The following is a 12,672-nucleotide window of genomic DNA, read 5'->3' as shown; positions in this document are numbered from 1 at the left end:
TATTTTTGGCTTACCCAAATTTGTAGCTTAATTCTTTTTTCATTTTTGAAAACCGTTTTTACTTTGAAATCGATCCCAACCGTGCTTACAAATGCAGATGTAAAGGAATCATCAGCATATCGGAACAAAAAGGAGGTTTTCCCAACACTGCTGTTGCCGATAATGAGCAGTTTGAACATGTAATCAAAGTTCTGGTCAGATGTGTCTTTCTGGCCATATCTGGAATCTTGAGCAGATGCCATCTGTAATTAAAAATAAAAAGAAATAGTTTATTGTCTCTTGTATCATATAAAACTGGAAACATTTAGATTTTATTGGAGTTTTTGATATCAGCTATGAATGAAATCAAGAGGAAGTTCACAGACGTTTAATTCTTTTTTATGATTCTTGTATCTATGGTAATAGTTCTGGTTGCAGAAGAGGATGTAAACACCACTGGTGACTGGTACCAAAAAAAAAATAAAATCTAAAAATCCAGGGCAGTCCTTGAGTATATCATTAAAAAGATATACCTTCAGAAAATGTGATGAATGAAATAGACAGTGAAAATATAGTCAAAGGTACTTCACTGGTAAAAGATGGAAATAAGTGATCAATACTGCATTATGACACAGGAGGTATATTTCCATGCAAAAGTTTAATGTGTTTTACACCTGATAAGATTATTGAACCATTTCTTATACTGTAAATATGCTGCTGTCTTTTGTAATGCCTGTAGCTTTAATCAAAGCATTTTGCCGTTGCTAGCTTTCATAGTTCAGTTAAATAGTGAGTTGGGTATATACCTCTTAAATAAGGTCTTGATTTTTTCTAGTTCTAGTCTGTTTTCTAGTTTTGAAATTTGCAATGTTAATGCAACATCAACATAAGTGGCAGCTGTCAATGTTTTCAAGTTTGTGTTCTAACATACCGTTTCTAATCCATATAAAACACCTAAATAAGTACAGATTATTGAATACTGCTTAATAGCAAGCTTATTTTGGTCTAGGGACTTCAAAGATCCTGAGTTCCGTTTATAAAATGTACACTTTTGTCTTTCAGCAGAGTTGCAGGGATTAACTTGAAAACCTGACAAAAATTCTACTCGGCATGCTCAAAAATCAGATGGCAAAAATAAAGGACTTAGAACTAGGTAGTGCTTCACTTCATATGCTTTTTAAGAAAAAATCTCAAGTATTTTGGGACCCTGTCAGGATTTTAAATTCTTGGAGTTTGGCAATACTAAAAGAAATACTTTTGCACACTGATTTCATACAGAAAGACAGACATCATATCCTCACATACAGGTTTACGGAAAAGCAGCTCACAGCAAAGCTTTGTAAGTTAGACATCTCAGAGTGCATTTGGGCAATCATATAGGACAGCTGGAACCAGGGTGAGGGCTGCACACTAACCCAACTTCTCACCAGAATTTCAATTACTGCATAAATGTTCTGAGCTAATTCTGCTGTCTCATAGTAGAAATAACAATACGACAGCTTCTCTGGGCTACTGAAGAGGCATACAGAAGTGAGGACAAACAGTCCTGAACGAGACAGTAGAAGGAGCGAGCTTTTGAGAGAAAATTTGGTGTAAGATTTATATTTCATAAATAATGCCATAGGGAGTGTTTGGTTTCAGAATTACCCTTTTATTTGGTAGTGACTAAAGTTCCTACTTAAATGTAGTCTTGGGTACCTACATGCTTGCACCCTGAGTGTTTGCATTGGCCTCAATATTCACTTCTTTCACAGGCATGCAACAAAGAAGTTTTAGAACAAAAACTTAAATTTGACCAAGCATACACATCACTAATCTTTCATCTTTCTGAGTTCTATAGCAAAAGACAGAAACAAATCTTGTCCACCTTCACTACTCTCCCTTATTGTAAAACTATTTGGAGATGTTTTGCTTAGAATATGAGAAAAAGAAAATCAAATGCTGTTTATACCAGTCTAATCACAACTGGCTATAAAGTAGTGAAGAGTATGCTGATGTTGTGTACAGTTCGCAACAGCAAGCCAATAAAGTCCAGCAGAAAAAAGACTGTGCAGAGGCTGGGGATGCCAGTGTGTAACCTGTACACTTTCCCCAGCATCCTGTTCCACTGCCCTTCTGTCTCCTCACTGTAATGCAGCTGCTGAAACTAGTAGTTACCACTTCTAGGAAGAAGAAGAATAGTTTTCTTCTTTTATTTTATCATATCCTTCCATGTAGCTTCTCCAACTTGCTTAAGGTTTACAAAAAGGGATTTTAGCTTTTGTTTGCTGTCCTCAGTCCTATGTGCCTTACAATTCATCCCAATGCACTTTAACACCTAACACTTCAGGAACAGTATGATTCAGTGAGCAGAGGAATCAGGAGACCTGGATTCTAATAATAGTCTTGCTTAAATTTTGTACATTATGTAGCCTTCCTGAGTAAGAAAGTGTTTCCTGTGGACGGTTTTAAACAGATTTTCAATACAAAGAAATTTCAGTGCTCCTCTAAATGAATGGTTTTATGTGTATTAAAAGTTTCCTTAAAAGCTCTTAAAAAAAAAAATAAATAAACCCCAACACCTTCAGTGTGCCTTGAACTTATGGACTCATTACTTGCAGCACCATAGGTAGAATTATGGGCAAGTTGAACACAGAATTGCAGCCAGCTTTTATTTCAGGTGGAGGAATATGTCTGCCTGTTACAGGATACAGAAGGCATAGGAAAGGCATGGGAAAGGACTACCTGCTCCACCTCCCACCTGGGGAACCATGAGATGATTAGTGAGGTATTGACAATAATCCAAACTGTTTGGAGAGACAAACTTTACCCTAGAAAGCCAGTCTCCCTAGAGTACCAATAGTGATCCTTTCTTGCATCCAAAATCCAAATGAGTTGTAGAAAATTACTAGTGCCTGTACTAGTCTGGAAAAACATCACACTCTGTATGCGTGCTAAGACTTTGCCATTACTTCCCAAGCTCACTCATTCTGTAGTAAGCACAGAGAAAGATTATGCAGAGAACAATTCATGTCACCTACACTAAGCTCCCATTCTAAATGATACTCTAGAAGAGTCTCTCTTTTTCTGCCGACTTTAAGGGAAACCTCGTTGCTTGGTCCTCTTGAACTTTGTGAATACGACTGCAGTGCTTCTCTTTCTTAAATTCATGCTGCTGACTTCGAGTAAGCATGGGATGCACTGTAGCTCACTTCCCAATATATTAATATGTCAGTTCACTCCTAACAGGACTTGTCCCTACTATGGAGGCATTTGGCAAAGAAATGTCAAGAAGCTAGTGCTGGTGTTATGTTATTCCTTTGGAAATGATGCTGGAAATAATCACCAGTCTTATGTTCAGCTGTTTCCTTGATCCCAAAAGAAGAGGTTAGAACAGAACCTGGTTGAGAACAAATATCTGAAAAAGTAGGTGTTCACCTGCCACCTTCATGATAATAACAAAACACTTAGGTATGTTACTCTTTATAGCCTTAGATTACCTCATTCTTTGACAGAATTAATCTGAACAGCTTTCTCATTTAAGCAAAGCAGCATGCCATGACCTCCCTGGCTGACACATCACTTCATTTTGCACTTATATATTCACCCCGCTCTGGGTGTGTAATGCAGAATGAATTGCCCTGAAAAATATGGTGCAAAAGGAAAGAAAAACTGGGGTGGAAAATACTGAGGTTCATTCCTGTGTGCATTTCCCAAATACATTGTTTTCTTTTAAAAACTATAATAACAGGCGTGTCTTAAAGCCCAGGGAAAATGCCTTGTTTCTATCTACAGTAAAGACAGATAGAAACTGTTTAGCATATTTACAGATGTTTCAAAAAGCAACACTCCTTTCCTATACACAGTGTAGAAATACATGCATTTCCATTGCTTTCTAAAAAGAAACTGGCTTTAGTCTTTATTTTAGTAAAAAGAGTTCCGTGCACATGCAGCTTTTTGTGAGGTTATCTTTTTGGTTTTTGTAAAATATAATTAGTCAAACATAATCAATGGATATGGAAACAATGGAATACAATGGGAAAATTCAAATGTTTGTAACTCACCAGAGTGTATGTAGGATGCACTGCAAGTGAGTGTCTTTGATGTGCAGATCAAATGCCACCATCAGAGTAGTCAAAATGTTACCAAGATCCTTATATACAAGAACACTACGACAACACAACCCAGTCACAAAGAAATCAATGATTTCCTAGGTAAAATACCAGACCAGTAATCTAGAGATTTGATTTTATTCCTAACTCTTTCAGAGGTATCCTATGAGTTTTGTATTCCTTTTTTCTATGTCTTGGGCAAGCTGCTTAACTTCTCTTACTTTTGGTGTGCTCTCAACAAATACATCAGTATCCACAGATGCAGTCCACAGTCAGTTCTCACAAATCCTTATAATCTAATTTTTAACTGACCAATTAATAAGACTTAACAGAGTTCAGTGGACAATGCACCAGCCACTTATTTGGAATTTACAGATTGCCAGCCATCTGCAGAGCACAGCTTGTAAACCAATGTACTTGGCAGCATCAGGAGAAGCTTATCTGCTTCAAGGTATTATCAGGTTAAATTCATTAATATGTGTAAGCATATCATAACCCAGTGTGAAAGGTGTAGTTAGAAATGTGAAATTTTATTGTAAGTGGCATACTGAAATGCCAAGTTGGGGAACATTGGGAAAATAAAGAGAGGTGAGAGTCTAAAACATTTTAAAGAAGCTCAACTTGCCTCATATCAGCAGAAGTTGCATGAACGTGGCCACAGTGCTGGCAGCTGCCCAGGACAGCAGAATGCAAGGTGCAGTAAGAATGGTTTGGGCAAGGCTCTAGCACATGGATTCTTGTGAATCTGCTTGTGGTGAGCTAGGGCATTATACCTTGTTTGTCTTTCTTTAACATAAGTTTACCTTATCCATTAAAAAGGTAGCTTAAGAAACATATTTCCAATTCCCACTCTAGGCTGTACAGCAAAATCCCCTTCTCCAAAGAGTAGCAAAACCAGAGATAAAGTCCTAAGTGGGTTAGTCTAACACAGGATGTCAAGAAGCCACCAAAATAATGCAGCTCTGAAAAAAAAGAAAATACAAGTTGTGTCAGGCCAGGTACTCCAGTAGAAACAAATTTGGATTTACTGGGGGTAGGAACGAGAATGAAGACGAGATGGCTACAGCCCTCTGCCATTTGCCCTATTTAGTGCAGCACTTAGGGTCATGAGACCAGCAAAGACTGCAACTTCTCAATTGCCAGAGCCACCATATCAGGTGAAGAAACAAAGTTAAATACTAATGCCACTGCCTGAGGCACTGGTGAGATGCCATTAGTAACAATTCTGGTCAAGCATGCTTATGAAAGCTGAGTTCAAACTGGAAAGTATGGAAAAAGGTTATTAGGAAGACCAAAAGAATTAAGATCTTATCTTATGAGAAAAATCTTACCAAAAAAAAAAAAAGATTAAGCAAAACATTACTTTGTTTCCCTAGATAGTAATCTGGAGTGAACATTAGGGATGACAACTATTTAGACTGATGCATACTGGAGCAGACACTGGACATTAAGAAGTCAGTAGAAACTAGCCCTGAGTGCCTCTGAGCTGGAGATTAGGGAGTATCTAACCAGCAAGGCAATGAGCTTCCACAGTACACTTCCAAAAAGGGGTAGTGACAGAAAGAGGATGACTAACTCCAAATGTAGGTTGATCAGTTAACAAAAAGGTGTATATAACTTGCTCTGTGGACTCAGTGGCACGGCAGACTCTTCAACTCCAGTGCTTCCAATCTGAACTAATAATTTTCCTGAGTGATAGGAGATGAATTGCCATGCTAACTCCTGTGTCTAATAGCTTTGATCTGGCTTTTTTCATCATTATTTTATAAAAAGCTCCAAAATATCTGGAAGCAGCCTTTTTGCTTGCTATTGCCCTTCTCCATTGTGTGTGGATGTGTCTGTTATAAACCTATTTTGTCTGGGTATAACCATTGTCAGTGACAAAAGGATATGAAAAGCTAACAAGAACATGTTCTCAGTTATTTCCTTGGCAAAGCAGATTATTTACAAACTATTTCCCAGTTCCTAGTTTTCCCTCACCTCTATAGCCCCAGTCACCTTTGAAATGATCTGATACCCTGGCAAGTGAAAGAGAGGGTTTCTAGAGATCTAACATTTTCTACAAACTACCACCATTAATGCTCTGATAAACAGTAAGAACAGGTTATTCAAACTACATTCCCACTTTTTTATTTTGGAAAAGTGCAGGTATGTGGAAAATTTGCATGCTACAATCAGATAGGCAGTGAAACTTGAAGGGAGTGAATCAGTGTAGGAATCGCTGAGAATTTCCCATTGAATCTTCACTTTTGAAAGCACCACCAAAGCCTTAGGGAAAACTACCAAGAGATCACAGACATTTCATCTAGTTCAGACCAGTTCTTAAAAGAACATGCAGAAACCATACAGACATCTATGTTTCACAGCAAAGAAAGTTCATTGTTTTTTACTTCTAAACCAAAGCCTTCTCCATGGCCATAAGCATGACTAAAACTTGTATCTGCTCTTTGAAGACATGGCTAGAAAAATGAAAAGACATCTCAAATTGTGACCCAGCTCCAATTACATCCAGCAGATGACAACAACAAACTTTTACACTAGGTAACTCCTTTCTGGAAGGACTGTTTGGGCTGCCCTTTGGTAATTGTTGGTCCTTCTTGACTACAGAGAAATGGCATGAGCTTGAGATTGAATCAAAGGATTCATAAATATGAAAGACAGTGCCACTGCACAGGCCCTTTTTTCTTGTTCTGCTAAAATATTTTAACTTTTTGTTTTCTTTTTAATTATTGCTTCATGGAAATGGAAAAGAATGCTTACGCTTTGCTCTGAGTTGTTTTTATCACAATCAAAAGACATACACTTGATCACTCTTTCTGTTGCCCTACAATTCAGCGATGGTAGCTCTGTAACAGACTGTTCCATAAATCTGTTGTGTGCAAGGAAGCAACTGCATTTGTTTCATATAACAGGAAATCAGATAGCTAAAAGAGATAAACCAAGCAATTAGTTCAGCCAGTCTAAACCACATTTGGATAAGGCCCAACCATACTAGCCTGATGTTGGAAAAGGGAAGAACTCTTAGGAAGAAAAATCTGCAATAGAATATTGTTTTACTGGAATCTTTAATAAGATGATATTTTAGTATGCTGGGAATAATCTTAGTAGAAAAACATGCAGAAATTAGAAATTAAATCAAACCTCATCTGCCAGACTGCATTTTCACGTCTTCGAAAAATCAAGATACTTGCGATTATAATTTTGGATGAGATACGCTTAAAAATAGACACTGTTTGACCATCTCACCAGGCTTGAAATAGTGGAATTTGTAGGGGTTTTATAGCTCTCTACTGTTTCTTTTTATACTAAGGCTGTGATTTCTGCTGACTTTTTTTCAATTATATTTAACAATAATTCCGTTTGTACTGGCAATCATATAAGGAAATCCCAGGAAGCTGTTCTCTGATATGTGTCAAGTACATTTTTTTTACATCTGGACCTTCCTTTCTTTAGATTTTATTTTAATGTTGTACCACCATTTTGTTTCCACAACTATTTAACAACATTGGTGAATTCAACACCTGCCAAAAATGTCAAATGCAATAGTGACCAATCTGTAGTTGTCAACCTTTACCAGCAAAATTTGCTTTTAATGAAATGCTTTCCAAAGCCAATACATGCTAAACATTACTTCCGAATCTCAATTATCATGTGTAAATAAATGGCAAATACCACATAAACATTTCCAACACATGCATGTTGCATGCAGATCTAGGCATTTTAAAGAGCGTCCTAATTATTGCTGGTTTTCAATCAGAAAATTGAAAGACATTCTTACTGAAGAATGGCTTATTTCTAGTGCATCTTTTTGGGTGAAAGGTTTCAGCATGTGACATCCAAGCAATTGCTCTGCAAAAGATTTATAGGATTATCAGTCTCTGTCCAAAGTCAAGCAAACCCAACTCTGTATCAATGTAACTTGTAACAATGCATATTGAAGAAGATGTAGGTCTTCCCTTCATGATGAAATTCTATTACTGCCAGAGCAGATATCCAGCATGAAGAATATTAGCTAACAGAGCTGCAGTTTGTAACTTAAATCACGGCAGACTGCAGAAGTGCTCTTTGTACTGTATAAAATCAGTGGGATTGATTGTTACCGATCCACTGGTAACATGACCAATCTTCTATTAAAAAACAATCATGTGTTCAAGTGTGTAGTCTGGGGCCCGCAGAGCTCCTGCAGGAGATTATAAAATAGGTGCTAATTAATAACTGAAGTACAGTTCAACAGTATAAACTGTTTTGAACCAACAATCTACAAACTGCTAAAAACTCTGCATGTTTAACTTGTGTCTGTATTGCATCCATTTCTCCAGTGCTAAGGGGCATTATACTTTTCCATATATAAAAGCTGCTAAAAAGGGGCCACCTCTCTGCTACCCCTAGTTCTAGCCATGGGCCATCTCTAACTGGTGCAGACGATAACTGCTCCTTGAATAAACAGGTGGAGTTATCGTGCCAGCTTCCTGCACATCCAGGTGGGACCTTGTTACCTCTCATCACCTAACAACTTACGTCCATTCACTCCCAGGGGAGCAGTGACCAATGCTCATAGGGCAGTGTCTGTAAAAGGCGGTTTGGTTGGCCCAAATGAGACCCAAAATCCACTGGTGGCCACGATGGCAGGGTGGTGCCCAGCCTCCCATTCCAGCTGTCCCCCAGTTTAGGGATTGAGGGGGCCCCACCGCACCCCCGCCTCACGGTGGGCTGCAGTCACTCCCCACCTGCCAAGGACCCCTCTCACAGGGTCACAGCCACCTCGGGCCCCATCGCACAGACCCTGGGAGCCTCACGCACACCCCCCGGACCCCTCACACACACATGCCGGGGCCCCTCACAGACACCCCCGGGCCCCTCACACAAGGCGGTCCCTCACCCCCTCACGCCCCCCGGCCACCACCGGGAGCGCCCGGCCCGGCGGCCCCGCCATGCGGCTGCAGGCGGAGGGGCTCCAGCCCCGTCCCGCGACCGCCCGCCCCTCGGCCGCGCTGCCCCCGCCGCCCGCCTTCCCGCTCGCCCGGCTCCGGCCCGGTGACCGACCTGCATGGGCACTTCGTGCCTCATGGCCGGGCGCGGCCCGCCGCTCGCTCCGCTGCCGCTCGCCGTTCACCCTCGCTCGCCAACAACCGCCGCCGCCGCCCGCTCGGGCTCTGGTGACAAACCCGCGTCGCGATCAGCACCGGAGCTGTCCGCGCTCCGCCCCCGCACCGCCCCTCCCTCCCGCGCTCCCCCGGGGGCTGTAGTCCCCCCTCCGCGCTCCCCCGCGCCCGCCGCCGCCAGGGCGGGGAGGAAGGACTGCAGCTCCCGGGATGCGCTGCGCCCGGCGGCCCGCCGCCGCGGAGGGCGGCGCTGGGAAGAGGCCGGGCGGCGCGGGGCGCCCTGCAAGGGGTCCCGGCGCGGCGGTTTGCCCACGTTGAGTCGGAAAGCAGGGACGGAGCTGGCGGAGGCGGGCCCCGCCAGCTGGACCGATGTGCTGCCCCCCACCGCCCCAGGCGGCGGAGGAGCAGCGCCGGGGCGGCGGAGCGAGAGCAGTGGCGGGCACGGCAGGCAGCGGCTCTCCGTGAGCGGCGCGGAGTCGCTCGGCGGGAGTGGGGCTGACAAACCCGCTCCACTGCCGTGCGCGGCACCCCGCCTCTTGCGGGGCCGCCCGGGCTGCGCCGCCATTTCACGCCCTTTTATCCCGGAGCCGTGGGCGGTGCGGTCCCGCTCCGCCCCGCCCCGCCGGCAGGGGGCGCCGGCACCGCCCGGGGCGCGGAGGCGGGCGGGCCCCGGGCACGGCGCGGGGGGCTTTCGGCGGCCGCGGCCCCGCGCTGCGGGGCTGCCCGCGGTGCGCACCGTGCCTCGGTCCCGCGTCTGCCCGTCGCCTCCCTCCCCGGGGCCGACCCGGGGCCGAGCGAGGCCGGGCGCCCTTCGCGTGGCGGCTGCTGGTTGATGTCCTCGCCGTTGCATAGTAACGCTCCCTACACGCGCCATGATCTCTCCGCCTCTTCCTCACATCCCATTGTCCCTGCCTTCCCTTTCCACACTTGGATTTTCTCCAGCCTTTGACAACCAGCAGCAGGCAGGCACAGGGCTTTGCGGCTGTACGGTGGCAGCAGCCCCGCATGGACACGGCATCTTTGTGTTGGGGTGGTGGCACTCATTTTTGATGGCAGTATCGAGGTTGTCCTGAGGAAATGACAGTAAAACGCTGGAAAAGCACCACAGCTTCTGCGTGTGTCTCCGCCACTGTTTTTTATTGTCCAAGAAGGTGTTTTGGACACCTTTCTTGGCACTTGCTCCACAGCTCCATCCTCTAATGCAGAGTCCGTACTTATCTTGGGCTCAAATATACAGGTCCATAGAGGGTAGGAAAATGTATCAACAGTGTTGTATTCAGATTTAAGCTTTGGCATGTTCTCTACTGAATGGGTGAGGACAAACCATGGTTGTGAGCCTCAAAGGTGACTCACTCTGGGGATGTCTGCTTGAGGTTGGAGAGCTGGATGTCATCTGGGCAGAGTGGGAAGGACAGGGGAAGGCAGGTGCAGTGGCCGAAGCAGCAAGAAAAGAAGCAGTCTGCCCTCTGGACTACCCACTTCTACCTACGTGGTATGCATTGAGTAAAGTAACTCACCTATATGTTATCTATCAGTGTGGGCTTGCAGACATCATGAACTTGCTCAACATTTTAGATGGTCTGTATGTGTGCATGCATGCATAAGCGTGCTAAGCATTGATTATTTTTTGTATGCTCATGATTTATTCTTGCTATTGATTTTAGGTGAATACATACCATAAAGTTAGTAACAATCCATTTCCCTCTGAAAACAGGGCACATTGTATTTGTTATCAATTGCAATTACGGAAAAACAGAGATTCTTCCACCTATTAAGGCTTTGTTTTGTGGAGTTTTCCTTTCAAGAAAGTATTATAAATAAATTACACAATCATGAATATATTCAACTATAGCTTTCAATAAAACAGTTCTCATTTTGGAATGTCATTTTAAGTCTTAGCTAAATAGGTATGTGAAACAGTAGATTAAAATATTCAGAGAAGCTTTTGATTATAGAATTTAGAAAGTAGATGCTCTGGATTTATTATTCTATTAAACTTCTAAAGTAGATTTACTGCAGATACTGTATTAGAAATTACAAGTCTTAAATGATGCTGGGTTCCTAAATGTATCCCAAGACAAAGATCCTCCACATCTTTTTATTATATTGGCATTTATCTTAGCATTGAAGTGTCTAAGTGATGTCTCACCTAAAGTCTCCATACAGGGAACTATCAATAGAAAATAAAGCAGCGTTACTTTTTAAATTGTTTTATGTCCTTCTTTAAAGCATGGGATAATATTTTTTTTAAAATGAAAAATGTTAAAGTAAACAACATCTCTGCACAAACAATACTTTTCTGTTTCTTTGTTTAATTTTTAAAAGGCATAGAAATGCAAGAAGTAATGCTGAGATTTTGCTTTGTGTGTTGGTTGAAGAGACAATACTGTTTATTCTTTTTTAATTTCTCAGGTTTTGTTTATTTATCTTCTGGCAGTAACTTTGTCCTTTTCTTTCTGTCTTCTTCAGAGGCTTTTGAAGATAGTATGGGAAAGAAATGGACCAGAATTAAGTAGTATAATGCTAGACACAGCTAAGATTTTGCACTTCAAGCATCCTAGTCCAGTGGCATGCTGTGACAATACTCCTGAATACTCTTGTCCACAGAGCACTGTTTTCATGGGGCAGGAATTTCTGTTGATTACCAATCACTGGGTTACAATATGTTAACATTTTTGGAACATGATGTACTTGAAGCTCCCTTTTGTACATAATTACTATGAACAAAGTATTTTCACCAGGTGATTTTCACAAAGTGATTTTTTTTTTCATACTAAATGCTGAATCATGGAATACACACAACAAGTTATTTGCTAAAGTCGACTAAAGAAAAGAGAGATTTTAATTTTCCTTAGGTGATGCAAACAGTCATGCAAATAACATAGATCGTCACAAAAACTAGCCTAGAATGGGCATGCTGCCCATGAGATGGCTAGTACAGTCAACCTGGCTTATCTACAATTAGAACAGTGTGATTTTAGGACATTTTTTTCAATCTTTGTAACACAGTTTGGTTTTTTGCCCAAAACACTAGTTTTATAATACATAGAAGGCAAACAAGAACTTTCAGGGCTGCATACTATACATAAGAAACTTTGCATTAACAAAGGCACCAGAAGAGAGCTGTTTTGTATGTAACTAACTGAGTTGTTTTGGATGAGTGAATTCTGGAATGATGGACACATTGACAAAGCTGTTTCTCCATTTCACATTAGAGGTCTATATAAGTAAAAATAATATAAATGCAGTGTAACTTTTATTTCACAAGTTCAATGTATGTATTAGGAGCAAATATTTCCTGTGCTTTCAAAACTTTCAAAGTGTAGGCTATGCTATAGAATTAACAGGTAAGTTAGATTCAGAAGTAGAAGCAGCTTAAGTTAAGAGAGAGAATAATAAGGCAAAGAGATGTTCCTCTCTTGTAATTTTTAGACCAAAATACAAATCCTTTCAGAAAATAAAGGTTCTTGCTAGGTATAAAATGCCAGCCGTTTTGAAAT

At 41.9% G+C, this 12,672-nt stretch overlaps 1 protein-coding gene across 1 annotated transcript in view; it reads right to left on the bottom strand.

The window, feature by feature from the left end:
• The window catches only part of RAB3C (RAB3C, member RAS oncogene family), a 133,651-nt gene extending 124,441 nt beyond the window's left edge, over positions 1–9,210 (bottom strand). The window contains exons 1-2 of the mRNA XM_064438507.1: positions 9,114–9,210; positions 15–242 (exon numbers count right to left, since the gene is read on the bottom strand). Coding sequence (XP_064294577.1) covers positions 15–242; positions 9,114–9,137 — 252 coding nt within the window. The 5' untranslated portion in view covers positions 9,138–9,210. The remainder of the gene's footprint in view (positions 1–14; positions 243–9,113) is intronic.
• Between the last annotated feature and the right edge of the window lie 3,462 nt (positions 9,211–12,672).

This window comes from Phalacrocorax carbo, chromosome Z (assembly GCF_963921805.1).
Source record: "Phalacrocorax carbo chromosome Z, bPhaCar2.1, whole genome shotgun sequence".
Lineage (NCBI taxonomy): Eukaryota > Metazoa > Chordata > Aves > Suliformes > Phalacrocoracidae > Phalacrocorax > Phalacrocorax carbo.
Note: the sequence above shows the minus strand (reverse complement) of the source record. Positions and strands in the feature narration are given on the sequence as shown.